This window comes from Delphinapterus leucas, chromosome 13 (genome assembly GCF_059928025.1).
Source record: "Delphinapterus leucas isolate spDelLeu-1000000601 "Yukka" chromosome 13, BTC_Dleu_Yukka2, whole genome shotgun sequence".
Classification (NCBI taxonomy): domain Eukaryota; kingdom Metazoa; phylum Chordata; class Mammalia; order Artiodactyla; family Monodontidae; genus Delphinapterus; species Delphinapterus leucas.
The window spans coordinates 26496596-26521207 of record NC_143141.1 but is presented as its reverse complement, the minus strand read 5'-3'; the positions used below and the strand labels follow the sequence as shown (position 1 = coordinate 26521207).

General features: G+C 51.5%; 3 protein-coding genes across 13 annotated transcripts; 1 reads left to right on the top strand and 2 right to left on the bottom strand.

The window, feature by feature from the left end:
• Positions 1–43: 43 nt before the first annotated feature.
• On the bottom strand, positions 44–3258 carry AUP1 (AUP1 lipid droplet regulating VLDL assembly factor). 8 transcript variants are annotated; one of them, XM_022563027.3, is made up of 12 exons: positions 2922–3247; positions 2703–2840; positions 2473–2623; positions 2088–2272; positions 1756–1828; positions 1591–1664; positions 1296–1362; positions 1098–1200; positions 845–964; positions 613–728; positions 307–425; positions 44–221 (listed from the first exon to the last, which is right to left on the bottom strand). In XM_022563027.3, the coding sequence occupies exons 1-12, from the start codon at positions 2969–2971 to the stop codon at positions 185–187; spliced, it is 1233 nt and encodes a 410-aa protein (XP_022418735.2). In that variant the 5' UTR covers positions 2972–3247; the 3' UTR covers positions 44–184. The 8 variants fall into 8 exon arrangements, 5 of the variants coding, with proteins under 5 accessions (XP_022418735.2, XP_089779059.1, XP_030620269.2 ...); XM_089922933.1 differs by having other exon boundaries at positions 2473–2840; positions 2922–3258; XM_030764409.2 differs by lacking the exon at positions 2703–2840 and having other exon boundaries at positions 2922–3065.
• HTRA2 (HtrA serine peptidase 2) lies at positions 2628–7402 on the top strand. The gene is made up of 8 exons (XM_022563026.3): positions 2628–3853; positions 3968–4172; positions 4262–4456; positions 4700–4732; positions 4964–5069; positions 5213–5282; positions 5956–6051; positions 6159–7402. The coding sequence occupies exons 1-8, from the start codon at positions 3348–3350 to the stop codon at positions 6322–6324; spliced, it is 1377 nt and encodes a 458-aa protein (XP_022418734.1). The 5' UTR covers positions 2628–3347; the 3' UTR covers positions 6325–7402.
• On the bottom strand, positions 6473–24552 carry LOXL3 (lysyl oxidase like 3). 4 transcript variants are annotated; one of them, XM_089922932.1, is made up of 16 exons: positions 24310–24552; positions 22550–22874; positions 20651–20814; positions 19772–19986; positions 12859–12951; positions 12162–12221; positions 9728–9944; positions 9329–9509; positions 9040–9194; positions 8638–8805; positions 8341–8503; positions 7855–8098; positions 7647–7762; positions 7430–7566; positions 7210–7321; positions 6473–7022 (listed from the first exon to the last, which is right to left on the bottom strand). In XM_089922932.1, exons 2-16 carry the CDS (start codon positions 22860–22862, stop codon positions 6949–6951), a joined length of 2412 nt encoding a protein of 803 aa, XP_089779058.1. In that variant the 5' UTR covers positions 22863–22874; positions 24310–24552; the 3' UTR covers positions 6473–6948. The 4 variants fall into 4 exon arrangements, with proteins under 4 accessions (XP_089779058.1, XP_022418726.1, XP_022418728.1 ...); XM_022563018.3 differs by lacking the exon at positions 12859–12951 and having other exon boundaries at positions 24310–24551; XM_022563020.3 differs by lacking the exons at positions 12162–12221; positions 12859–12951 and having other exon boundaries at positions 24310–24549.
• Between the last annotated feature and the right edge of the window lie 60 nt (positions 24553–24612).

The following is a 24612-nucleotide window of genomic DNA, read 5'->3' as shown; positions in this document are numbered from 1 at the left end:
ACTTGCTATGGGGCTTCTGAGACCCAGAGAGGCAACAGAGACCGTGAGTGAAAACCCTGAATTTAATGTGATATTGGGGGGAGCCCCATCCCTCCTTTTTTACCACCCACCCATCCGGCCTGTTGTGAGTTGGGTGAGGGCTGCCCCCAGTCTCCGTCCTGCGGCTCTGGGTGCCATCCTGTACTCAGTCAGCCTCCTGGGCCTGCCTCTCTGTGAATCTCCTGTGGGACATAAGGAGAAGACACTGTATGGGTTTTGTCGTATACAATCGGCCCCTTCCTACCCACTGTTCTCTAAGCCCCTCACCTTCTTGCGTATTCATACAGCGCCTGCTTGCGCTCCTGCAGATTCTCCTGCCGGGCCCAGGAGGACTTGGCAAATGTTAGGGCTGTGGGCTGAGGGGTCACCGGGCCAGAGCTGGGGAACTGAGGTGATCACAATGTCAGAGGGCTTGCGAAGTCATCACCATTAAACACGCATCGAATGCCTACTTTGCAAGAGAGGCACTGTGCTAGGGTCTCAGGATCAAAAAAACAGACGTCAGGGACAGGGGATATGCAGACTGTCCCATCCCACCCCAAGTCTTGGACCTGCCCATTTTCTGGGTCTCACCTTGGGCGTGGAGGCTGTGGGAAGGGCCTGGGTCCTCTCAGTGATGTCTTCAGGCATGAAAGTTACAGCTCCCTCAAGCAGATTAGTGATAGTCAAGTCTACACAGCCAGTCCTGGCTGGGCAGAAGGGAAGAGAGAACAGGACAGTCTGTTTCCCTGTTCACCTTCTCCCTTCACCACCCACTTTCCGTCTCTATGCCTGTCTCCTTACGTGAGTCTACCCTTTCTCATACCCAGGTCTCTCTGGATGACACCCAGTGGCACATGGGGTAAAACCTCCTTCACTCTCTGAGCCAGAGTTGTCAACTGCACATCAGGAGAAGGTCCAGGGGAGGGAGGGAAAGAAGACTGGGCTGCAAAAAAGAAATACGAAATAAGGTGAGTGGAGAACTAGGAGGACGGAGAGGCTGACTAGTACAGGCATAAGGAAGAAAGCACAACAGGCTGAAAAAAAGCTAAAAAGCTTTGTGTCCAGAGACCACACACCTGACTGGGGACGCAATCTGGGGTGTCTCTGTCGCTTCATGTGCTCTGCTTTGTCTGCTGGAGTGAGTTGTGTCCCTGTCTGGCCCAACTCTTTGGCCACCAGCTAGGGAGAATTGGAAGATTGGAAGTTTCTTAAGCCTTCCTCTCCTTCCCCATAAGGAAAGAACCCACCTCCACCCTGCCTGTGTCCCCTCCCACCTGTTGTACACGGAGGGAGAACTCCTCACTCCCCTCCCCCAGCTGTCGATGAACAGGACGAAGCCACCTGAAAAAAACAACCCAGGACCATGTTGGGGGCACCCACTCTCCACTCTGATACCTCTTTTCTTGGAACAGTGGTGGTGAGGATAGGGGAGATAGTAAATACTTTATATTGCCTCTGTGGTAGCACCTTGATATTAAAAGATCTGGAAATGGACAGGGCAGAGGCAACTACTTCCTTGACCTTGAGACGAGTTTCTCCCAGCCACCAAAAAGTGAGGACAGTTAATACCTTACTTGATACACCGTGAAAGGGACGAAAAGTGACCACAGCAGTTCTGAGACCCAGGAGGCATCTGACACCGTCTGAGGGGAGGGCATGAGTGAGGTCTAAGCCAGGGCCAGGAGTGGGAAACTTCCCCTCCAAACCCAGAGCTTCCCTGTTGAACACACTCACCACAGAAACTAGGGGTCTCTGGACTCGCAGGGTAAGAGGCTGTACCACATCCTGGATAGAAAATGGCCAGGAACTAAAAGAGGGAAGAGATAGTAGGATGGGATTCCAGCCAACCCAGTCAGCAGCTCATACCCAACTTAAAAACGGGTAACTGTCAAACTGTACACGTAGAAATATGGAGAATAAAGGGATTCAGGGGAAAGAACTAAAAGTGGACAGAAAGTAAGTGAACTAGGAAGGGAGGGGGTAGGGCTGAAAAAGGCTGTGAAAACCCAAGGGCTCCCAGGCCTGACCACCTACACAGTTGGAGACAGATACCTGTGCTCACCCACCTGAAGCGCAGGAGCCCCTCCCGGCCATTGGTGGCCTCTTCCTCGGGGAATAGCAGCAGAGGGGTGGGGGGAAGCCTCGTTGAAGCACAGAATCTCTTGAGTGACTCCACCAACTCCCCCCGCCCGTCCATCTCCATGAAGCCCCGAGACCAGCACACAAAGCTGGGGGGACTATTGAGTAGAGGCTGGGAATGGGAAGGAGAGAAAGCAAGAAGAAAAGAATGTTGAGAAATGAGAAAAACGGACAAATGGGTAGAAAAAGGGGGTCAGAGGTAAGGGTCAGTATCTTGTGGTCCCCAAAGGAAACCCGGACACGGAGAGGGGAGCCTTGAGCTGGGCCCCAGGGAACCGCCCCGTGGCACTCTCGGCTTCGTCCCTAACTCACGGTGCTACAGCTGGTGAGCAAGTTGACTATGTTGTGGTCGAAAGGTGTCACGTGGTTGGAAATGAGGATCCTGACGCGGTGATCTCGGAGTCCGGAGTCCTCCTGCCGGGCCACGAGCCCCAGCACTGCACACATGGTCCGCACCACGAACCTGGGAACGCCGGCAGTGGTGACTGCGCGGCCTCCGGCCAGGCCCAGCCCCGACCCTCCCCGAGCGCCCGGGTCGGAACCTGCGAAGGACGCTGTCTGGTAGCGCGCAGCTGACCAGGAAGACGTGGATCCCAAGAAAGACGCGCAGGACGAGGAGGCAGAACCCGACTGGAGCGTAGAGCAACAGCGCGAGAAGCAGGAAGCCGTCACCCGGGAGCCTGGGGGGCGAGAGGCGGGGTGATCGGGTGCCGAAGGCCAAGTGGACGCGGGAGCCGGTCTCTTCCCTCCGGGGATCTTACCGGTGCGAATCAAAGAGCCGCTCCGGCCCCGGCGACGGGGGAGGCTCCATTGCCGCCGCTTTAGGGGCGCCGGGCCGACGCCGCCGCCATCTTCGCACCCCGCCGCAGGGGCTCTTGGGAAGGCGGAGTCTTCGGGCATCCGCCCAGGGTGCCGGGACCCGAAATCCTGAGGCGCCCCGGAAGGGCTAGCGGTCCCAGCATGCCTCGCGGGCCCTTTGACCACCTCATAACTCGCGTCCCACTGGGACCACAATTCCCGGCATTCGCGGGGCCGGGGCGGAGTCGGCCTCCCGGAATCCTTGGTTCCGGCGTGCACTTCTGGAGACTTCAGGTACCGGCGTGCTCCGCGTCCCGCTGTCCGCCCGCTAAGCGTCCAGGGCGCCTCCTCTGTGCAGGGCGGGCGACGAGGCTCCCGAGGCGGAGCTGATGGCTGCACTGAGGGCGGGGCGGGGTGCAGTCTGGAGCCTCCGGGGATGGCGCGCTTTGGGAGGGGGTCGCTGGGGAAAGGGACCCCTGTTGACCCCTGACCTCCGGGCCTTGCTGACGTCAGGAACTCCTGACCCTCGGGCCCGACTGACTTATGGGACCCCCAGTTTCGGGGCCCGGTTGTCTGTGGGAGTCCCTGAACCACGAACATGTCTGACGTCGGGGACTTCGGATCCCCGAGCACGGCTGATCCAGGGGACCCCAGATCCCCGGATCCGGGAAGACTCAGGGACCCCTGGAACCCGTCCGCGCGTGTGGCTGGCGGTGGCGCTGGGCGCTGGGGGGGCAGTGCTCTTGTTGTTGTGGGGCGGGGGTCGGGGTCCCCCGGCCGTCCTCGCCTCGGTCCTTGGCTCGCCGCCTCCCTCTCCCCGGAGCCAGTACAACTTCATCGCGGACGTGGTGGAGAAGACGGCCCCTGCCGTGGTTTATATCGAGATCTTGGGCCGGTAACGGTGGGGTAGACCCGGAGGAACTGAAACCGCGGGTAGAGGGCGGGCGAGAAGGAGGGGTCCGAGCCTCCTCACATCCGTGCTTCCCCAACCCCCGCCCCCCTATCCCAGGCACCCTTTTTCGGGCCGCGAAGTCCCTATCTCGAATGGCTCAGGATTCGTGGTGGCTGCCGACGGGCTCATCGTTACCAACGCTCATGTGGTGGCTGATCGGCGCCGAGTCCGTGTCAGGCTGCCTAGCGGCGATACGTATGAGGCTGTCGTCACAGCTGTGGATCCCGTGGCAGATATCGCCACGCTGAGGATTCAGACCAAGGTGGGGGTCTGGGCAGGCCATGTCTGGTTGGGGCTCTGAATTTGCTCACATCTCCAGATGACAGGTCTCTTGTACCCATTCTCCCTTAGGAGCCTCTCCCCACGCTGCCCCTGGGACGTTCAGCCGATGTCCGGCAAGGGGAGTTTGTTGTTGCCATGGGAAGTCCCTTTGCACTGCAGAACACGATCACATCCGGCATTGTCAGCTCTGCTCAGCGTCCAGCCAGAGACCTGGGCCTTCCCCAAACCAATGTGGAATACATCCAGACTGATGCAGCTATTGACGTGCGTCCTGACAAGAGAGAAATGGCAGACTAGGTTGGGGGAGGGGGTAGAGGTGTGTGGTGCAAGAACCAGCTGTGATAGATGGTGGATTAGCCTGTATACGGAGGTTGGGTGGCAAAAACCGTGCCCACCCCTTCATGGGCTGGTAAAGGAGAGAATTTGGAGAAAGTGCCTCCATCCTGGTTTTGCCCCCAGGCATAGAGTCCCTGGATCTCTCTTCCATATTTTCTCCTTGTCCTGCAGTTTGGAAACTCTGGCGGTCCCCTGGTTAACCTGGTGAGTGGGACATCCTTTCCGAGAATCCCTGTCCCAGGTCAGTGTGGGAAGGGGTGGGTTTTCCCTAATTCAATGATGTTTGGTCAAGTTTCTGAGCAGTTTCTTGTTGGCTGTCTCCTGGAATCCAGCCAGATCTCCCCGACTCCCCAACACTCCCTGCTACTCTTGCTCAGGTACCCCCATCTCCTACTATTTGTTTGGGCTAGAGAATAGTGGGCTCTGTCCCAACAGGATGGGGAGGTGATTGGGGTGAATACCATGAAGGTCACAGCTGGAATCTCCTTTGCCATCCCTGCTGATCGCCTTCGAGAGTTTCTACATCGTGGAGAAAAGAAGAGTAAGCCTGGCTTGGGGGTAAAGGGTTTCCTTTAAGTAGTGGGGGGTGGAGGTGGGGGCTTGTTGGAGAGGGGTCTGTTGGGAGGAGCAGGAGGGGGAAGGAAGGATGTAGCTGGGTGGGGCCTATTTGTCCCTCTGTCACAGATTCCTGGTTTGGAAGCAGTGGGTCCCAGCGCCGCTACATTGGAGTGATGATGCTAACCCTGACTCCCAGGTATGAGCTATAGGGGTAGGGCCATCAGTGTAACCAGTTGTGGGCACCTGGCACTTCTGTTGAGCTTCATTCTCAGTTCTGTCTTTATCTAAGATGAGTTGCCTCATACTTGGAACTATCAGAAGAGCTGTCCTCTCTCATTATCTTGATTTTCTCACCCCACTCCACTTTGCATACCTCCCACCTGATTGATTTCATCCTGTTATTGCTTTGATTTACAATCTCCAATCCATTAGCCTGGTGTTTAGGGGCCATTTTCCATGTCTTCAACTCAACCTTCCGGACATGGCTTCCCTATGAGTATATTCTTTTCCGTCCAACTTGATTTCCTAATCCCATGTTTTTGTTTATGTTGTTCTCATTTTATATAAATATCAGACCAATCCTTCTAGGTTCAGCTAAAGTTATACCACCTCCTTCTAGCTTCTCTTAGAATTTTAGAATGACATTAGTGCTATTGATTTAATACTGTGTCATTTGGAATTAGTTACCTTTTATATACATGTCCCACTTCCTAACTGCTAGAAGGCGGAAAGTGAATTGTTTTTGTCTCAAGAGGATCTAGTGCATGCCCTATCCATAACTTATCAGTGTGTTGATGAGAGATTTGAGGCGAACCCAGAATTGGGAGAGTGCCGTGGTGTGATTAACAAAGTGATCTGTGTCCTTTCAGCATCCTTGCTGAACTACAGCTTCGAGAACCAAGCTTTCCTGATGTTCAGCATGGTGTGCTCATCCATAAAGTCATCCTGGACTCCCCTGCACACCGGTGAGGGAGAGATTGCACTGGGAGGTGGAGACGGGTGAGGTGTTTATGTGCCCTTGAACTGGGCCACCTCTTCCCTCCTTTATCTCTCTGTACACTTTTTGCCATAGGGCTGGTCTACGGCCTGGTGATGTGATCTTGGCCATTGGGGAGCAGCTGGTACAAAATGCTGAAGATATTTATGAAGCCGTTCGAACCCAGTCCCAGCTGGCAGTGCGGATCCGGCGGGGACCGGAAACATTGACCTTATATGTGACCCCTGAAGTCACAGAATGAATGGATCAGCAAGAGCAGGAGGCTCCTGCTCTGATTTCTACCTTGCTTTCCTGGCTTGGGTTCTTATGGCACCTGGATGGAGGATTAAATGAACCAGTTGGGGGCAGGTCCCTCCAACTACCAGCACCAATCCCTGGGCCCTGAGGAATCACAAAAACACTTTTTATATAAAATAAAATTATACCTAGCAACATGTTATACTCAAAAATGAGGGGAAGGGTGGCGCACTGCTCTTTCCCCCCACAAAAAGGCTAGAGGTAAAGCCGTATCTCCCTGAACTGAGAGGAGATATTGGGAATTGACCATTCTGACCTCCCTATTTGAGAAAACGAGCTGCTGCTGTCTTTTCCTGGGCAGTCAATCAGGTGCGCCTCTTTGTGGCGTGCTTGGTTTGGTGCTGGGCCTGGGAGCAAAATTCCCCATGCCTGGCCACAGATCCAGACAGCTGGCGTAAAAGGAGGGCAATAACTTCTGCTTGACAGTTCTACACCCACAGTGCACAATGGATGAGTGCTGTGGGCCTGCTGACGTCAAGGATTCCTTGGTAAGCTCCTGAGGTAATGGCAGCCTCAGACCCCTGCCATTAGGGGCCAGTTGTGGTCTGCAGAGGAAGGTGGTGGCACCTTAGATGATCTGGTTGCTGGTCTGGCCAGGGTAGCGTTCGAACCTCCTGTTGGCCTCTTCACTGAAGGCATCACCTGCAAGGTGAACATGTGGTTTGGGCAGGAAGATTGACCCGTTGTGGGGAAGGGTGGGTAGAAGCGGGGAGACTGGAAAATACGCAAGTGGGTGGGAAGACGTAGAAGCAAACAACCTAGGGAGAAGAGAATGAAGGCCTTTCCCTCCCATCCCCCAGTCTTTCTGGCTTCTCTTCCCACCAAATACCAATGTGGCAGTTGTGCACCCAGATGCGATGTCCATCATATTTGCAGTTACATTTCATTGCATTGTTGGTGAAGTCACTTTCTGCTACTTCAAAATTGGGGTTGATGACCACCTGTGAGTGGGAAAATGCCAGCTTAACCGGCTGCAGTCCTCAAATCCAAATGTGTCTTTAATAAACACTCCTCCCATGCAATAGCTGGAAATCTTAGATCCCCGGCACCTGCAGAACGTAGTTTCCTGGCTTCACATCTGTGATGTCAATCCACTGACAGTCGATGTCATGCCGGTAGAGATCCCAGCAACCCACAGTAATGCCCTGCTCTCCAAAGTTGGCACACTCATACCTCTTGGAGACATCTGAAGAGATAAGCATATGTCAGTGTGAGGCAAGGCTGTGGGGATGAGGAAACTGTAGTCTACTCTAGGCCCCAACTCACCCTCCTGACACTCGGTGTCTTCTAGACAGAAACTAGCTTTGTGGCCCTCAGCCACCTTGGTGCCGTTGGGGGTCAGGATATCATAGTGAGTGAAGATGTCCATACTGTGATAATGCCTGTGGGGACAAGGGAACCCCTGTTTCCTTCCCTGCCCACAGCAGGCTTGCCCCGTCCCCCGTGGCCTTGCCCTTCTACTTGACCCTCTCACCCATGACACTCATGCCACACCCAGGAGTGGCGCCCAGCCTTGGGCCTGAAGTCAGCGCGTCCCAGGTTGTGGATCTGGGAGGAGAATCGGAGCAGACGCCGGTGGCCGTAAGGCCAGTCGGCTGAGCGGGCCGAGCTAGCCAGGCAGTTCTCTTCAGCAGCACAGTATAACATGTGCAGGGGCCTGTCCTCGATGTACGCGCTCTCCTGCACCAGGGCTGAGTGCAGCAGCAGATCTGACGCGGCTGCGCCGAGGAAGGAAGGGGAGGGTTAGAACTCCCTGCTGAGGGGCAGGGACGGATGGGAGTGCGTCCACCCCCACCCCCCCCCCCTGCCCCGCATCCCCTGCCCCCCACCCCCAGAAAGTCGGGTGAGACTGGTTTTCTGCAGGGGAGGCGGACCCCTCCGGATTGCAGCTCTCTCTCCCTGCAGAGGGGTAGCCCACAGCCTCCCTTCCCCGGCTTGAGTCGCCCGACCCTTCACTCACTCTCAGAACAAATGACTCCAGCAGTGAAATGGCTTCCTGTCCTCTTGCAGGCGACGTGGGTGCCGTGATGGGCACACTGGTCCAGGGACAGCTCAGTCCCTGTGCAGTGCACTCCACTCATCACCACCTCTGTGACATTCCCTGAGTCCCAGTACCAGGTCTCCTGGGGACACACAGAGGTGTTTTTGTGAGGCCACCATCCAGCCTCCCAGGCCAAGGGACTCAATTTGACAGTCCTCTGCCCCAAACACAGCCTTTGGAGGCAATAGCCTTGGTTCCTCTCTCCTCCCCACTCACCTGCAGGCCGTGGTTGGCATAGCCCAGTCCGAGTTGCCTGCAGGCAACCATGGCCTCCAGCGTCCCCCAGTCATCCCCACAGATGAGGCCCCAGCGAAGGGACCCAGGTCCTCCTGTTTGCACCTCGACTCGCCCTTCATGTCGGCTGCGGCCCCCGCTGAGTCGGATCTGTAGTGACACAGTGGAAGTACTGGGGAAGCTTTTGGGGGTGGAGTAGTGGGAGTCTGTAGCAGGCCTATGGCTGAATGGTGATTCAGAGGCACTTAAAGGGCTAGCAAGTGGTGGCATCAGGTGGGAGCTGCTGGATGGCAGGGGCATGGGGCAGTGGGCATCAGACTGCAGATCATGACCAGAACTGGATAGGATGTGAGATACCTGAATCAAGTGGAAAGAATGACTGACCTTGGTCTCTACCCCAGTGTAGGGCAGGTTGCATCGGACTCCAGCATCTTGGCTATGGGAACAGTCCTCAGCTGTGATGTTCCTGTGGGGGCACTTCCAGAGGGAGGGTTCCTGGCCAGAGCATCGAACTTCACTCAAATGGATGGCACCCATGCCTAAGGTCAGAGGTCAAAGATCAGGAGGTTCTAACTTCATTATCTGTCCAAGGGTCTCCTTCCTAATGAATGTACCCTCCCCCAGAAGTGTGTACCTCCTCCTTCCCTCTCCCTCCCACCTGCACCCCCCTCACCCTGCCCCATGCGGGCACCGCTCAGAGCCTCTCGAGCACTCCCGAAGCCCAGCTCCCGACACACCACGCTGGCTGCCTGCAGGTCCCACTTGCGGTCACAGACTGTGCCCCACGTGCCAGCCTTCAGGACTTCTACCCGGCCCTCTCCTGGGTGGGCTCCACCCTTTAATCGCACTCGGGCCTGTAAAGGAGAGAGAGGTGCCCAGCAGTGAATGGAAACATCAGCACAGAGAGGGCTGAGTAGACCCGGGAGATGAATGAGATTCTGGTGGGAGGGAGCATGGGAGGTAGGAGGTTCCTCTCTGTCCTCAAAGGTCAAGGCTGTGCTTAATCAGGGGCTGGCCAGGCTGGGGGTTCTCCGCCTGGGGTGGGGAAGGTCATAGTCACTGTCTCACACACCTCCCCCTGAGGCTTCGACTGTTGCTTCTTCTGGCCACTGGACGCTGCGTAGAGAGGGCTTGGCACACAGCTCACCACCGCAGGGCCCCCCCCAGGGCACCTGGTGGTGTCATTGGCACGATAGAACTCCAAGGAGCAGAGAGAGAGGTGGGCCTCCGTGCCCACGCACGCCACCCCATGCAGACCAAAGGAGTGTTGCTGCCGCTGGGCCAGCAGCCTGGGGGGACAGGAGTGGGAGCAGTAGGGTAAAGCAGTGCTCCTGCCTCTTTGCCCACATCCCTCCTCCCACTCCGTGCCTCCACCCACGACCACTTTAGCCCTTCTTCTTCCCCTCTTCTCCGCAAAAACACAGAGACAAAGAGACAAAGGTAATGGCGAGTTTCTAGGCCGAAAGAGCCTAGATTACCTGGACGGGGGCTGGTCCTTGGGGACCTTCTGCAGCAGAAGAACCCTATGGGAAGGAAGGCTCGTCTTCCTGCCTTGCCTGACAGAAGCCTTGTTCTGTACGGTTTCAGGGTGCTGGCCCTAATGGAGGCTGAGGCTGACGCTACTGTGCAAAGACAAGAGGAAGCCAGGACTGCCCAGCTGGAAGAGATGGGTAGGAGGGAGTAGCTGACACAAACAGGAAGCCTGGATAGCCAGAGTGAGCAGATCCTTCTATTACGCTGTGACTGAAATAACTAAATGAGTCAGGATGCAAAGGAGTGAGTAAGTCTTGCGTCTACATGGCTTCTTAGAGGCCAGAGGGGTTTCCAGGCCAGAGGATGATGGGCAGTTATGGAAGAACAGACCAGACGGTGAACACAGGAAAGACTGGAGCTGGTATATACAGGAACGAAGATGTACAAATGCAAGACAGACAAAGAGAGGCCACGTGACCAGAGAAGGAGAGTGAATATGAACAACAGAAGGCTGAAGATATCCCCAGACCTAAGCTGAACTGTATGAGTCTTTAATGAGGTAGTCCATGCTTCTGCAGTTTAAATGTAACAGAAAGAATGTTCCATAGCCCCTCAAGTGGGAAAATGGGACTAAATTAGAGATGTTAAAACTTGGAAACACAGCAGAGAGATGCTAGAGAGAATGAGGAGACTTGCTTATTGACACCAACGGAATGAGATACTGCAGTGAGCCGTGTGATGAGAGAAGTACTTTCTTCCCAGAACAGCTGGTTTGAACCCAGAGAGGAAAGGAACCAGATGAGGCCTGGTGTTGGTGGAGTGGGTCTGTGAGGCTGGTTTGGCAGTGAATTATTGCAGTAATGTGCTCCATTACTTGATGTCAGAGGAAGGAAGGAATATGACGATTTGAAGCCATTGGCTGGGAAGACACAGAGAGATGGACAAGTTATAAACAAATCAGACAAAGGAAGCCTGGAGACTTTACAGAATACCTTTGCGAGCTCAAGATAAGTGGATTCAAAGAGACCAGGTATTCTCCCAAAGTCCTGTCTGGCTGAAAATAAAAGTCAAAGACGCCATCGGAGGAAAAAGACATCTCTCTTCTAAACTCTCTCCTCCTTTTTTCCCCATAACTGACAAAATAAAAACACCAGTGTGCATTTTAATGTGGGGGTCAGGGAAGGCCAGAGTATGGCCATGTTGGGCAAGATGACCCTAAGCTGGAAGGGCACTGCAAGAACACTCCCAAATTCCAAGCCCCTTTGAAGGCACCAGAGGGAGGAGCTGGGGAATGAGGGGTACCAGGGGCCACTGGGTGATCTCGGAATGCTGTGAAGAGAGGAGGAAACAATAGAAAGGGATGAATTCTCTATACCTCAACTACTGCTGCAGACGCTATCAGAGAGACTTCTCACGCACAAATTGTCTTTAGAAACCAAGTGAGACACAATCATCGGGATTGGAAGCTTTCCATTCCCTGGGGTTCTGAAGGAACCCAGGAGGAAAATGATGGGACTGGGAGCCTAATTGTGTGAACTGGGCCAGAGATCAGGACTTCCATGTGACTCCATCCCCGACAAAGTTTCCAGAGGGGATCCTCAGTCTCACTTCCAAGCTGGTAGCACTTATTTTTAACAATTAAATAAAGGTAGGATGGGAACACTGATCCCTTAGGCAAACTTAACTTCTTGGGGGAGAGGCAAGCATGGCATCTGAAGGACAAGAGTGCCAGAGTATCTACTAAAATCTGCTGGGTGAAGGTAAATAAGCCTGTGGAACAAGGGTAGTCAGTGGATGAACTTCTGAGATTTTCAAAAATCCTGTGACAAGCATAATTCCTCAGAGAACCACATAAGGGCCAGTCTTACTTTACATTTCGGTGACTCATCTGGAAGGTGGCTTGTAACAGTTGCTGCTGCTCTTCCACCTCTTGGTGGAGGCTTCTCTTGGACCCCTTCCTGACCACAGCCCGACACCCCTGACTCGTCACTCGGCACTCCCTCTCCTCTCCACTTAGCCTGAACTTTGTTTACCTCTTGATTGGCCCCCTGCCCACTCGGGGTTTGGGTTTGGCTTTAAGCTTGATGACTGGTCTGAAAAAAGGAGAAAGAAGTTATTGGAGGTAGCGGTCAGGTATGTTGCCAGGGAAAAGTAAAGGATTATTATTATTATTATTTTCTGTTTCTAGGAAGGACCCTTCATGCAGAGTATGGGGAGGGGCAAAGCAAAGGCAGTCAGATTTTCCACATATACTGCTGCATACCACTTAACTACTTTTGGAATACATGCTGCTCTCTGGATTCAGCAACAGTTACGAGAAAACTAGTTATGTCAATCCAGGTGGTGAGGGGAGAGGAGATAAGAGGAATGGTAAAGGGAGAAGAGAGAATGGGAATGCAGATGAATTAAGGGAGGTTAGGAGTTGGGGCAGGGGAGGAAGCATGCAGGTGGCTGAGGCTGGAGTCCAAGCTATTTGGGGGAAGTATAAAGATGCAGAGGCTTTTCCTAAGCCATTCCTGCATTATTTCCTCCTTGGGCTTCCTAAGATCAAAGCTTACCCATCCCCATGCCTGCCTCCCCTCCCCTCTCCCCTGGAATGGCCATTTTCCAGTCATATCCCTGATTCATCAGCTTGGGTTCTGGGATGGACATGGATAGGCTGCCTTCCATCCATCCACCTCCTGGGGTCACAGGGATGAGCAGGAGGTCCCGGGGCTCTTGCCCCATTACCTTCCAAGGGGCTTGGAGCATCGGGTCGAGGCTTTGGCCGCTCGCTTCCTCAACTTTCTGTGAGGACAAGGCAGCAGCAGAGTCAGGATCAGTCTAGAACTAAGTGGGAAAAGCTAGTGCAACTGGGACCAGGGGCAAGATTTCTTTTCCAATAGTTAGAGGGCTCCTGGTGGCAGGATCTTATAACATCAGATACCTCCAAAGTTCAACCCTTCACAGCTGTTTGGCCTCATAAGCACATTACCAGACAGGTGAGCAGCAGTGAAGGACATGGACTCGGGGCTGATAAAGACCCTATACCAGGACCCACAGAAATTAGGTTAAGGCAGATAGGGGATAAGGACTCTTGGGTTGATATTAGGGCTGATCTAAACCTGGGGGGAGGGCTAGGGGAATGGGTGTAAGTAGAAAGGGTTAGGATTGCCAGACTGACTAGGCAAGGAGAGAGAACTGGCTTGGTCACACCTAGAGAGGCTATGTATTTTTTCCTTGGATGCTCTCTGGCTTCTGGCATGTCCAGGCCTGAGGCCAGTGAACCAGGACCAAGGACCAAGGCTGGATAGTAAGGGACGTTGACTTGGTCTGAATGGGGAGCATAAGGCCAGGCTGCTTAGGGTGACAGAACCCTTCCTGCTTTAGTTAAATCCCATATGCTTTAGTCACTGCTTTAGTCATTCACAAACTGAGCTCATTTCCCAAACTTACTTCCAGGGATTAAGTTCTAAAACCTTATTTCTTCTTAATTGGCCTAAATATTTGACCTATTTTATTCTTCAAGAAGTTGCCTTAAGTCTAATGCGTGGAAACTAGGTCTGTTTCTCCACTCATTCTCCCTTTGATTTCAAAGACTTTCACTTTGCCCCCTTTGTCCTGTCCAACTATGTATAATGAATGCAGGTCTTGTCTGTCCTTACAAAATTTATGGAATTCCCTGTTATCCTCTTAGTTATCATCTCTTTGAACATGTTCCTGCTCTGCTGTTTCTCTTGAGGAGTCATCTTTGGATATGGTATACTATGTGCAGATGTGCTAGGATTTTAATAAATGGATTTTAACAGGGCTGAATCTGCTTGGTACCTCCTGCCCTGGCTTCTTACTGAGGATGTACTTAGTTGGTCTTTTTGCCAAAACGTTCAATATGTCCAACATTCCTAGCAAAGAGTCTACAATAACTCTCGGGTCCCTTTCCTGAGAAACTACTAAGAAACTTTCCTGAGACGCTACTAAGAGTTTAGAACCTTTCATCATATATGTATAGTGTGAAACTTTTTCTCTAGATGTGTTTTTCTCAAACATGTCTGAAATGAAATATACTTGGCACTTTCTTTCACCAGTAACCCAGAGAGATCATTCTGATCTCCAGCGTTGTATTCAGAAAAATGTAGTATTACCTAGAAATTTAGAAGTACTTCTTCTCTAAGTTATTTAAGGACTATATAAGGTCTTTATATTATATATTATATGGTATATATAATAATATACATTATAAGGCAAATACAGGTTACATTAAGGACCTGGTACTTGTTTAGGACCAGTACTGTTATTTGTCTTGATTGATATTTCTTCATTCACAAATGTGCTTGTTTTCCCTATCATGTGTTCCTTCAACCATCAAACATAAAAAGCTACCTGCATCTGCACATCCTTTTCTCATTCCAACTGTCTTTCTTCTCTAAGGCCACTGCCCCCAAACGTTTCTGAATTCCTTCCCCTATGTTCCTTTCTCTCCTTCTCAACTGAGAAGTTGCACATAACCTCTCCTTCTCAATCGAATCCTTTTAAACATGTTCGGCGCCCTCTCTCTCTCTCTCTCTCTCTCACACACACACACACCCTCCACCCCACATCTTTCTCCCTCTTCATAGAAAAACTTTTCAGTGGTTGTCAACACTCATCATCCTTCCTCCCACTCACTCCCTAACCCGCCCCTTTCTGGTTTCCGCCTCCCCCCCCCCCCGCATCACTCTGCGATGATAAATCCAGAAGATTTTTTTTTCTTCTTTTTTAGTCTTCATCCCATTGACTCTTGGTAGCATCTGACACTGCTGTTCTCTCTTTCCCTCCTTGGCTGTCACAACACTACTGGCCTTGTTTCAGTCCTAATTCTGGTTGCTCTTTCTTGGTCTTCTTATCAGGCTCCCCCTCTATATAGTCATTAAAATTTTTAGAGCTCTAAGGTATTCTTCTCACTCCACATCCTCTCTTTATATGTTCTCGTTCACACCTAACCTTGTATATTCCATTGCCTTCTTGATGTTCCTACTTAGATATCTCAAAGTTATCTAAAATTTAATGTGGGTCTAAAAAATAAACATAACTCTTCCAGCAAAATCTACGCCGGAAACCTAGGAGTCAACCTTGACTCTTCCCTCTTCAATCCGTAACGAAGTCCTGTCAATGTTCTGTCCTAAACAACTCTCTAATCCATTTGCTCTTGCTCTTCTCTAAACCATTCTCAGAAATGCAGTCAAAGTAATCTCTCAGAGCCACAAACCTGATCATGTCCTCTCACAGCCCTCCTCATTAAAAAACTTCAATGATTTTCCATTACTTTTATCATAAAGATCCAAATCCTTAACATAGCCTATAAGGTCTTCTATGATTTGGTGCCTAACTAACTCTCTCATCACCTCTGTATTCTGAGCACCTTGCACAGTGCTTGGCAAATAGTAGGAGTTCAATAAATATCTATCAAACTGAAATGAACTAGAAGAGTGACTTCTTAAACAGCACTTAAGCTCTTAGAACCTCAACTTCTTTGCCTGAAAAAGGGCAGTAAATGGTTCAATTATCTGTACATTATTTTCCTCTTCTAAGATTCTACAACTTTCACATGTTCTAGGGTAGAACTACCAAACCAAGTTTAAAAATGATAAATATATCACATTCTGATTTTCTTATTCTCTAAATCTTACTGACTTCCTCTAAAACCTAGCAGATGCATCTTCTTTCTCTAAGGAAGGTAGAGTTGTTTATAACTATCTTGCCTAGCCTTTATAATTGTATTACCTACGAGGATTCTCCCTCTGTCCGACTTGACCTGTGAAGGAGTATCTATACCATATCCTCATCACAGAATCTCCCAGGACCCCTGTAATCTCTTTCCCCACTAAGAATGAACACTGAACTAAGTATATTTCCTTCTCCAGCCTTCATATCCCAGACTCAGTAAGAGATCACAATAGGTACACAAATATTCCTGATTTCCGAAACTTACTTGAGGCTGTATATACGTGGGGACAATTCCTGGGCCTCAAAATGCCCCGGGACGGCCCACGTCTAAAGTTAGTTCATATTAACTTGAAGCCCAGAGATGCCTGATGGATACCATCCTTCTCTTGAGCAGCTTCAGTATCATTTTAGTTCTTTCTTCTCTTATTTTCTATATTCTATCAGTCATCCTACATCTATTCATTCCCCTCTCTCCTCGTTGTCATCCTCCCGATCAGCTTCATGACTAATCTTACTGCATCTAGAACTTCCTCTTCCAGTTCACTACTATCAAACTTTTAAAAACATTGGCCTTATTTTATCACTGTCCCATACAAGTACTTTTATTTTTTAATTTTCCATAAGATAAAGGTAAAACTCTCCAATCTGGCATGAAAAGTGTTCCATTTTCTAGCCTTACTCTATCCATTCGGATCTTTCTTCCACTATTTCTCAGTATAAATCTTCTACTCTTGTCAACTGTCTTTCAAAATATCCTATTCATTTTCATCTTTGTCGGGGTCAGCAATAACTTCCAGGTTGCTAAATCCAGTATTCATTTCTCAGTCCTCATGTTTTTACACCCATCAGCGGCACTGACACACTTGATCACTCTTCCTTGAAGCACTTTACTTGGCTTCTAGGCCTCCACACTCACCTGCTTTTCTTTCTACCTCACCTCCGTTTGCATTTTTTTTTTTTTTTTTTTGCGGTACGTGGGCCTCTCACTGTTGCGGCCTCTCCCGTTGCGGAGCGCAGGCTCCGGACGCGCAGGCTCAGCGGCCATGGCTCACGGGCCCAGCCGCTCCGCGGCATGTAGGATCTTCCCGGACCGGGGCACGAACCCGCGTCCCCTGCATCGGCAGGCAGACTCTCAACCACTGCGCCACGAGGGAAGCCCTGCATTTTGTTGTTGTTGTTGTTTTTTGTTTGGCCACGCCGCACCACGCCATGCAGCACGCAGGATCTTAGTTTCCTGACCAGGGATCGAACCCGTACCCCCTGCATTGGGAGCATAGAGTCTTAACCACTGGACTGCCAGGGTAGTCCCCTCTTTGCACTTTGCCTTATCTCCCTGACGCTTGATTCTGCCACATCCCTTACAGTCTATTCTTAACAAAGCAGCCCAAATAATACATAAAAAGTGGAAGTCAGATGTCACACCTCTGCCCCAAACCTTATCTCACACAGAGTAAAAACCAAAGACTCTCAAATGGCCCTATATGATCTGGCTCCCCGTTCTTTCCCTATCTCCTCCTGCATCACATGTCCTATCATTTTCTCCCTTGTTCACTCAGCTCCAGCCCCAGGGGTCTCCTGGAGCATGACAAGAATCCCCCATCCCCCACATCGTGATACACACCACCACACTCCCCAGGATCTTCTCATTTATGATGCCTCTTCCTGGAGATGCTCATCTAGATTTTTGCATAGCTTGTGCCTTTGCCTCCTTTAAATATTTTCTCAAATGATGCCTCCTCTGACCTATTTAAAACTGCAATCCCGGTCCCGCTTCCTAACCCTTTCCCTGCTTTATTTTTATCTATTACGCCCTTTGCCATCCTTACATTTTGTAATGTTACTCGTTTTCTGGTACTTCCCTAGTCCATGAGATCAGAGATTTTTGTCTGTTTTGTTCATTATTGAATCCCTAGTATCTACAACAGTCCCTGGCACACAGTAGGCACTCAATAAATAAATGTTGAATGAATGACTCTCTACACTTTTGTTCATGCTACCCTCTTCACCTGAAATGCCTGCTATTTAAATCGTACTAATCTTTCAGAACCTGGTGTTTGGATTAGGAAAGGTAAAGAACAAGCACAGGGAAAGAAATATAGCCCCAAGGTAGATAATAACAAAGGAGCACAGCACATAGATGTTTTAAACCATATGAGTCCCTATGCCAGATAAAGTATATTCCTTGGGGCTGAAAGATGTGTTTCAGAGCCAAGGCAAAGAAAATCTGAGCAAGTATGGAAAAGACTGGAGGTTGGATAATGTACTGATTTTTGAAAAGAAGGAAGAGGATTCTTCAATCTACAGATAATTAATATTCTAGAATAAGTTATTAAATAGAAAGTTTGTGAGCATTGAGGAAAAATATGGTGATCCTTAGAAATCTAAAAGGATTTCAGTAAAAATTAGCCCAGTCAAACCACCATGATTTCCTTTCTTGGTAAGATTACTAAATTGGAAGGCTGCAGAATGGCTGTGAACATAATATAGCTGGATTTTAGCAGACTAATAAAATCTCCCATGATTTCATTACAGATAAGATGGTATAATGTTGGCTACATCATTGTAGTGTTCAGTTTGTTCCCAATTGGCTGAAAAAACATTTTACAACTAATGATTAAAGGTTTGATGTAAATCTGGAGGATTCATAAGAAGAGTTAGACTTTGGTTTTAAAGATTTCAACAATTTTAACAGTCACTTTGATGAAGTCAGGAAGCAGAGCTATCATATCTGTTGAACAGAGGAGGCAGGGAGGGATGACAAGTGGAAAATGAACAGAGGAGGCAGGGAGGGATGACAAGTGGAAAATAATGTCAAGATTCAAGATAATCTCATGGGATCATCATGGCTTTTTAATGGTTTTTAAATGATGTATAAACTAATAGGGTAAACTCAACAGATTTAGGCTGCTCTATTAGTATCAAGGATGAGAGAGGACCCAATTTAGGTGATTACAGGGTCAATATGAGCAGTGGGATGCTGCCTCAACAGAAAGGCAATGCAAAATCTACACATGCTTTAATTAAAAGTGAGCATTTCTGCTGTACCCTGCCCTGATCAGACCACATCTGAAGTAGTGTACCCAGTGGAAGGTCACCCAGATGTTAAGAGGTCTAACTGCAAAACGGATCTAAGGAAGAGATGAAGAAAACAATCATTTAAATTACAGAGAAATTTCTAAATTTCTCAAAATGCCCAATTAGATGCTCCAGGGAAGCGAGACGCTGTTAAGCACAGGACCGGTCACCAGTGCGATCCGTTTCCTAGAGGCCGGCGCGTACACCAGGGCTCCAGAGCAGGTGAAGAGGGCCGGGCTTCTGGGCCGAAGCATATTCTGGAGAACTTGCCTAGGAGTCCTGAGGGCTCGCGCGATCACAGACGCCTCGTGGGCCGCCTGGACCCAGGGAGGCGCCAGGCCCCTCCCGGCGCCCTCCGGCCTTCAGGGATTGGCGCTCTGGCGGGGACGCACCGCCCCGGGGATGCTCCGGACCTGTCACCTTCAGACTCCCGGCGTCCGGCCCCGCCCCAGTTCCGCCTCTGCAGGGCATGGCCGCGCCCCCACCCCCCCTAAATCGACCCGCGGGCTCCTGGGCCGCGCCAGTGCCTGCACCGTAACCGCAACCGCCCGCGGGCCTGCGGGCCGCTGGACATGGCCTCGCGAGACCCGGCGCTCGCCCCGGGTCGCGGAGACGCCGCCTGGCGACCGATGGAGTCACGGGCACCGACGCCATAGCCGCCGCTCACCCCGCGCCGGCTCGGGCCGCTAGAAAGCTCGAGCCTCGCCGGTCCCGTGGCAGACTCGCCTCGGGGACCGCTTCATGGTCCCGCAAGATTTCTCAACTCTCCAGTTTAGCAGAGGCCTCCACATTTCCCCACTCTTCCGGAGCCCAGGTTCCCCCAGTGCCCCAGCCCCCTCGGAGGTCTCTCAACACCATTCCCTAACAAGCGCCCTCGTCCCTTCACCTGTAGAAGGCCACGTTGACCCTCTTTTCGCTAGGGAAGCCCAGCATCCCGCAGACCACGTGGCTGTTATGGGCGCTCCATCCTTTGTCACACACTTGCGACCAGCCGTCCGGAAGCCTGACTTCGACCAGTCCCTCAGTCGCGGGCAGGGGCCGCCTGCCCCGCCCAACGGCTGGTCGAATTCGTACCTCCTCCACTTGCAGGTGATGCTCTACCTGGGGATGGGACCACAAGTAGAGGAAGGAATCCCAATGACACCTTTCATATGTCCGGCCACCCTCAAGGAACCCTGACTGAGTGAGCTTGCTGTAAACCCAATGGCGAGACGGGGCTGAGAGGCAGGCCTGCTCTCCAGGAGGTGTGTGGGTATGTTGACTCTCTTGGGGTGTGTGGGTGTGTTGACCCTCCTGCAGCCATGAGTGTGCAAGGACATGCTATGCTCTGAGAAATGACTAAGGGTCCAGAAGAAGCTGGGGAAGTAGCATCTAACTCTGCCTGGAGCCTGAGGGAGCACTTCACAGAGGAAGTGGTATTGAAGGAGGAGGAGAAAGTAAGAAGGGAGATGTCCCTGGAGAGGAGGAATATCTGAGGTGAAGGAGAGCACAGTGCCCTGAGGACCAGGGATGAAGTTGGAGAGGCTCATGCCAGGCTTAGTAACTTGAATGCTAATGCTAAAACCTGGACTATACAGTGTCTCGGAGCCCTATCATTTTGTGCCCCCCCAAGTCCCCCACCAACCCAAATTATCCCCTTGGGCATATGGGATCCTCTACCTTCTAGTATCTGCGCATATAACCACTCCACAGCCCTCTGTGTCTCGCCACCCTGGGTGGTGTGTGTGTGTGAGCGTGTGTGTGTGTGTGTTTATGAACTACAGACCTCAATGACATTGGAATCCGAGAAGCCGGGGAGGCGCTCGTCCTTGCAGATGACCCCGGCATCCTCATCGTGGGTACAGTCACTGTTCCCCCAGCCCCGGGAGGCACATTCAGTCACACTCTGCTCAGTCCCACTGCAGCTCAGGTTGTCCAGCCAGATGCGGCCTGTGGAGGGGCGGGAGATAAGGGGACAGAGGGGCTTGGAGAGGTAGTATGGGGATGCTGGTGAGAATGAGCATGGAAGCCTCATACCTGGTAAGGTAATGAGTGGGGAAGGGACAGGGGACCCTGGAAAGGAATACGAAAGGGAGCATAGGATTGATGGAGGGTTGATAGTGATCTGGGGATACCCAAGAATTTGGTAGGGTGAATAAAAAAAACCAAGAGTCAACACTGAAGTTCTGATCAGCCCTTACCCATTCAATGACAGCTACAATTAATCAAGTACCTACTGTATGTGAGGCAATCTGCCAAGGTATGTACATATGTGAGCATCCTTAGAACAGAGCTGCCAGAAGGTATTATCACCATTTTGTATAAAGAAATTGGAGTTCTGAGGAGTTAAGTAACTTGACTAAGACCACAACCAATACATGGGGGCTTAGGGATTTGAGCCATTTGTGAGATTTGGAAATGTAAAATCCTTTCACCTCAGCCTTACATTCTCCCATGTGCCCCCCATCTGCATTGCCACATTGCCCTGCGTTCTTCTCTCTGCCTGGACCAAACTGAAATGAATATCACCGACTTTCTCTCAGAATTGGGTGGCCCCTCAAAGGTTGGTCCCAGCTAATGTGCAGGGACCCCTCATGCATATACTGACAGGACTTACCCAGCTTCTGCTGGGATACCTACCTCCTGCCCCAGCGGGCTGTTGGAACCATCACAAAGTCCTTGAGACTCTTTTATGACTCCCCCACTCCAGGTCTGATTCAGTCCTTTGATGCCATCCAGAAAAAACCCTCAGCCAAATGACTGTACTCACATTTGAAGACAACCATCATGTAATTGTTATCCAAAGCTTTTTCCTTTCATACCAAATATCCCTGGTTTCTTCAGCTATTCCTTGAAAATTGGCTTCCAGTCTTTCACATCTGGCCAGCTCTCCTCTGAATATACTTCCATTTTTAGGATCTTAGTTCCCTGACCAGGGATTGAACCTGCACCCTTGGCAGTGAAAGCGCGGAGTCCTAATCCTGGACCACCAGGGAATTCCCAGTACTTCCATTTTCTACTGTCTCTCTGGAAATGTGGCATCTAAAGTGACACTTCATTCCAGAAGTGATCTAGCCAGTGGAAACTGGGGGATTAGCTGCAGACTGCACCAGTTTCTATCAATCTCACTGTGGGCTCATACAGTGTAAGCACCCCCAGGTCTCAGAATTGTTCCTAATCCCCTACTACCCACATTCATACTTGTCCTAGAGTTTATACTTGTCTTTGGTAAGTTCCAGCTTGTTGGTTTCAGCTCTGGTCTATAATCTGACTTTGTTGGCTGCAGTATCTGTGATTCCTTCTGGCTTTGGGACATCCAGACATCATTTACCTGCTTTCAGCTTCCCATGAAACCAGTTGTACTTTAATCATACAGGGCTCACCTGTGTCAGCGCTGTCTTTGCACGTGGCTTTGTAGAATCATACTTTTGCAGCAGAAAGGAACTTAGAGTTCACCTAGTCATTTTGCACATGGGGCATCTGAGGCTCAGAGAAGGCACTGACCAGCCTAAGTTCACACAGCTCTGAGAAGTGACTGCTGGTCGGTTTGTCCCCCATGGTTGTACTTGACACTGGCTTTTCTTGGTGTTCTGTGTCCCTATGGCTGTGCCATCCTGGTGTTCCCTCTCCCTACATTTAGGTTGCACTTTGGCAATACCTAGGCTGTGCCTGGAGCATTGCTCACCTGTTCCAGGGCCGTATTTGGCACTGTGGGTCCAGCCTGTGGCCTCTGTGAAGCCCAGCTCCCGGCATAGGACATGGGCAGCCTGCAGCGTGAAGTCGTCATCGCAGATGGTGCCCCATTCACCAGCCCGCTGGATCTCCACGCGGCCCTCGAAGGGCTTCCTGGGGAAGCCGGCCAGCCGGAACCGTAGCCCCTGGCTCCCAGCCCTCTTCTCAGGGGCCGTGGATGGGGATGGAGATCCCAGGCACGAGCTGCACAGCAGGCACAGCAGCAGCCCCCACAGGCTCCACTGCCAGACACTGACAGGTCGCATGGCAAGGAAGGCCTGGGTGCCCCAGAGAGAGAATATGTGAGAGAAGCTGAAATTGAGCCAGGCCCAGGTCTGAGAGAGAGGTCATGAGAGGAAAAGAGACACTGGTTAAGACCAGAGACAGAGAGACAGTGCGAGAGAAAGAGAGGGATCCACGGACTAAGAGAGACAGTGAGAAAGGAACACATACTAAATAAGAGCAGAAACACAGAGTCAAAGAGGCACACAGACTGAGAGACCCAGATTGGGGGGCGGGGGAGGGAGAGAGAGAGGCTCTCCCTCCCTTTTGTGAAGAATAAAACTCTCACTATTAGTTGTTATGTCTCACAATGTCCTTTCCTTAGTTCTGCTATCATCACCTCCATACCCCGACTCGTGGGTCAAGGAGACCCAGTGATCAAAAGACAGAGATTAGAGACCAAGATCAGAGAATGGTCCAGATAAAGAGGAAGAGACTGAGCAAGAGACACGGAGAGGGAGACCCAGACAGAGAGAATGTGAGAGGAAGGGAAACTGTGGGAATGAAAGGGGATCAAACAGAGACAGTAGAGAGAGCAACGATGTTGAAGATGGATAGAGAGGGATCAGGAGAGAGCCTGGCACACAGAATTGGGGGGCAACTGAGAAAGGCAGGCAATAGGTGAGGAGGAGGGGAACTGACAAGAGCCAAGGAGCAGAGGCAGAAGGGACCCAGATGACCCTATTCAGCCAGTCAGACAGAGGACAGATAGCTACTGATTGTGGAAAGAGGCAGGCAAGGAGGGGCTTAGGAGATCCTCGGATCTCAGGTCCCCTGAATGGGAGCCAAGCCGAGAGTCCTCTCTGGGCAGATTCCAGGCAGAGAAGGCAGAGAACCAGAATGCACTGGAGAACTCTTGCACATCCTACATGCCCTGCAGGGTCAAGGGGCCCAGGAGGGCCAGGCCTCAAGGTGGCGGGGGTGGGGGTGGGGGGGGGGGGTGGGGAATGGGGTGGGGTTTTCCAAGCCTCCTGCCAACACCGCCATCTCTGTCACGGGCAAGCGGAGGCGAGAGCACCAATCGGCTTCTCTGCCAAGGCCTTCCCTCTGTCTGGGGCGGAGAACAGCCCCTCTACAGCGAGCTCCCCCCCCACCCCCCCTACATGCTTCCCCCAACTCAAACAACCCAACAGGGCAGCTTTGTTTGGGAACATTTTGGCTTGGGGACGCAGGGAGAGGGCCTCACAGAGGAACTCCCAGACTTAGGGCCCTCCCGGCTGCCCTATTTGGAACATCCCGCAGCCCCCGCCCCCCGATATCTGCTTCATTTCTCCACTCTTCGTGTGTCTCACTCTTCTTTGACAATAATAAAACCCTCAGTAGCTTGACTTCCCTTTGACTTTATCCCACATCACCCCTTTTCCCAGGTTCCCTCCACCATCCTCCATCCACAACTCTTCTTCCTCCCACGGGCAGCGTGACTCCCCCTACCTGTGGCTGAGCGGGGGCCGTAGCGGCTGGGAGAAGAGTCTTGGTCCTGGAGTTCAGTCCTAGGACTTACAAAAAAAGTGCTTGTCCAGGGGAGACTGCCCCCCCTTTCTCCCCCAGCCCTTTCGTTCCTCCCACGTCCCCTTGAGCCCTCCCACATTCCGCCTTCTCCCACGATCCCTCCCAGGCCAGTTCCCTCCTCTTCTCCTCCCCTCCTCTTTGGAGCAGGCCGCAGTCGCCGCTCCACCTCCCTCCCGCCCCCCTCCCCGCCTCTCAGCCTGCTTAATAAAACTTTCTTTTCTCGCG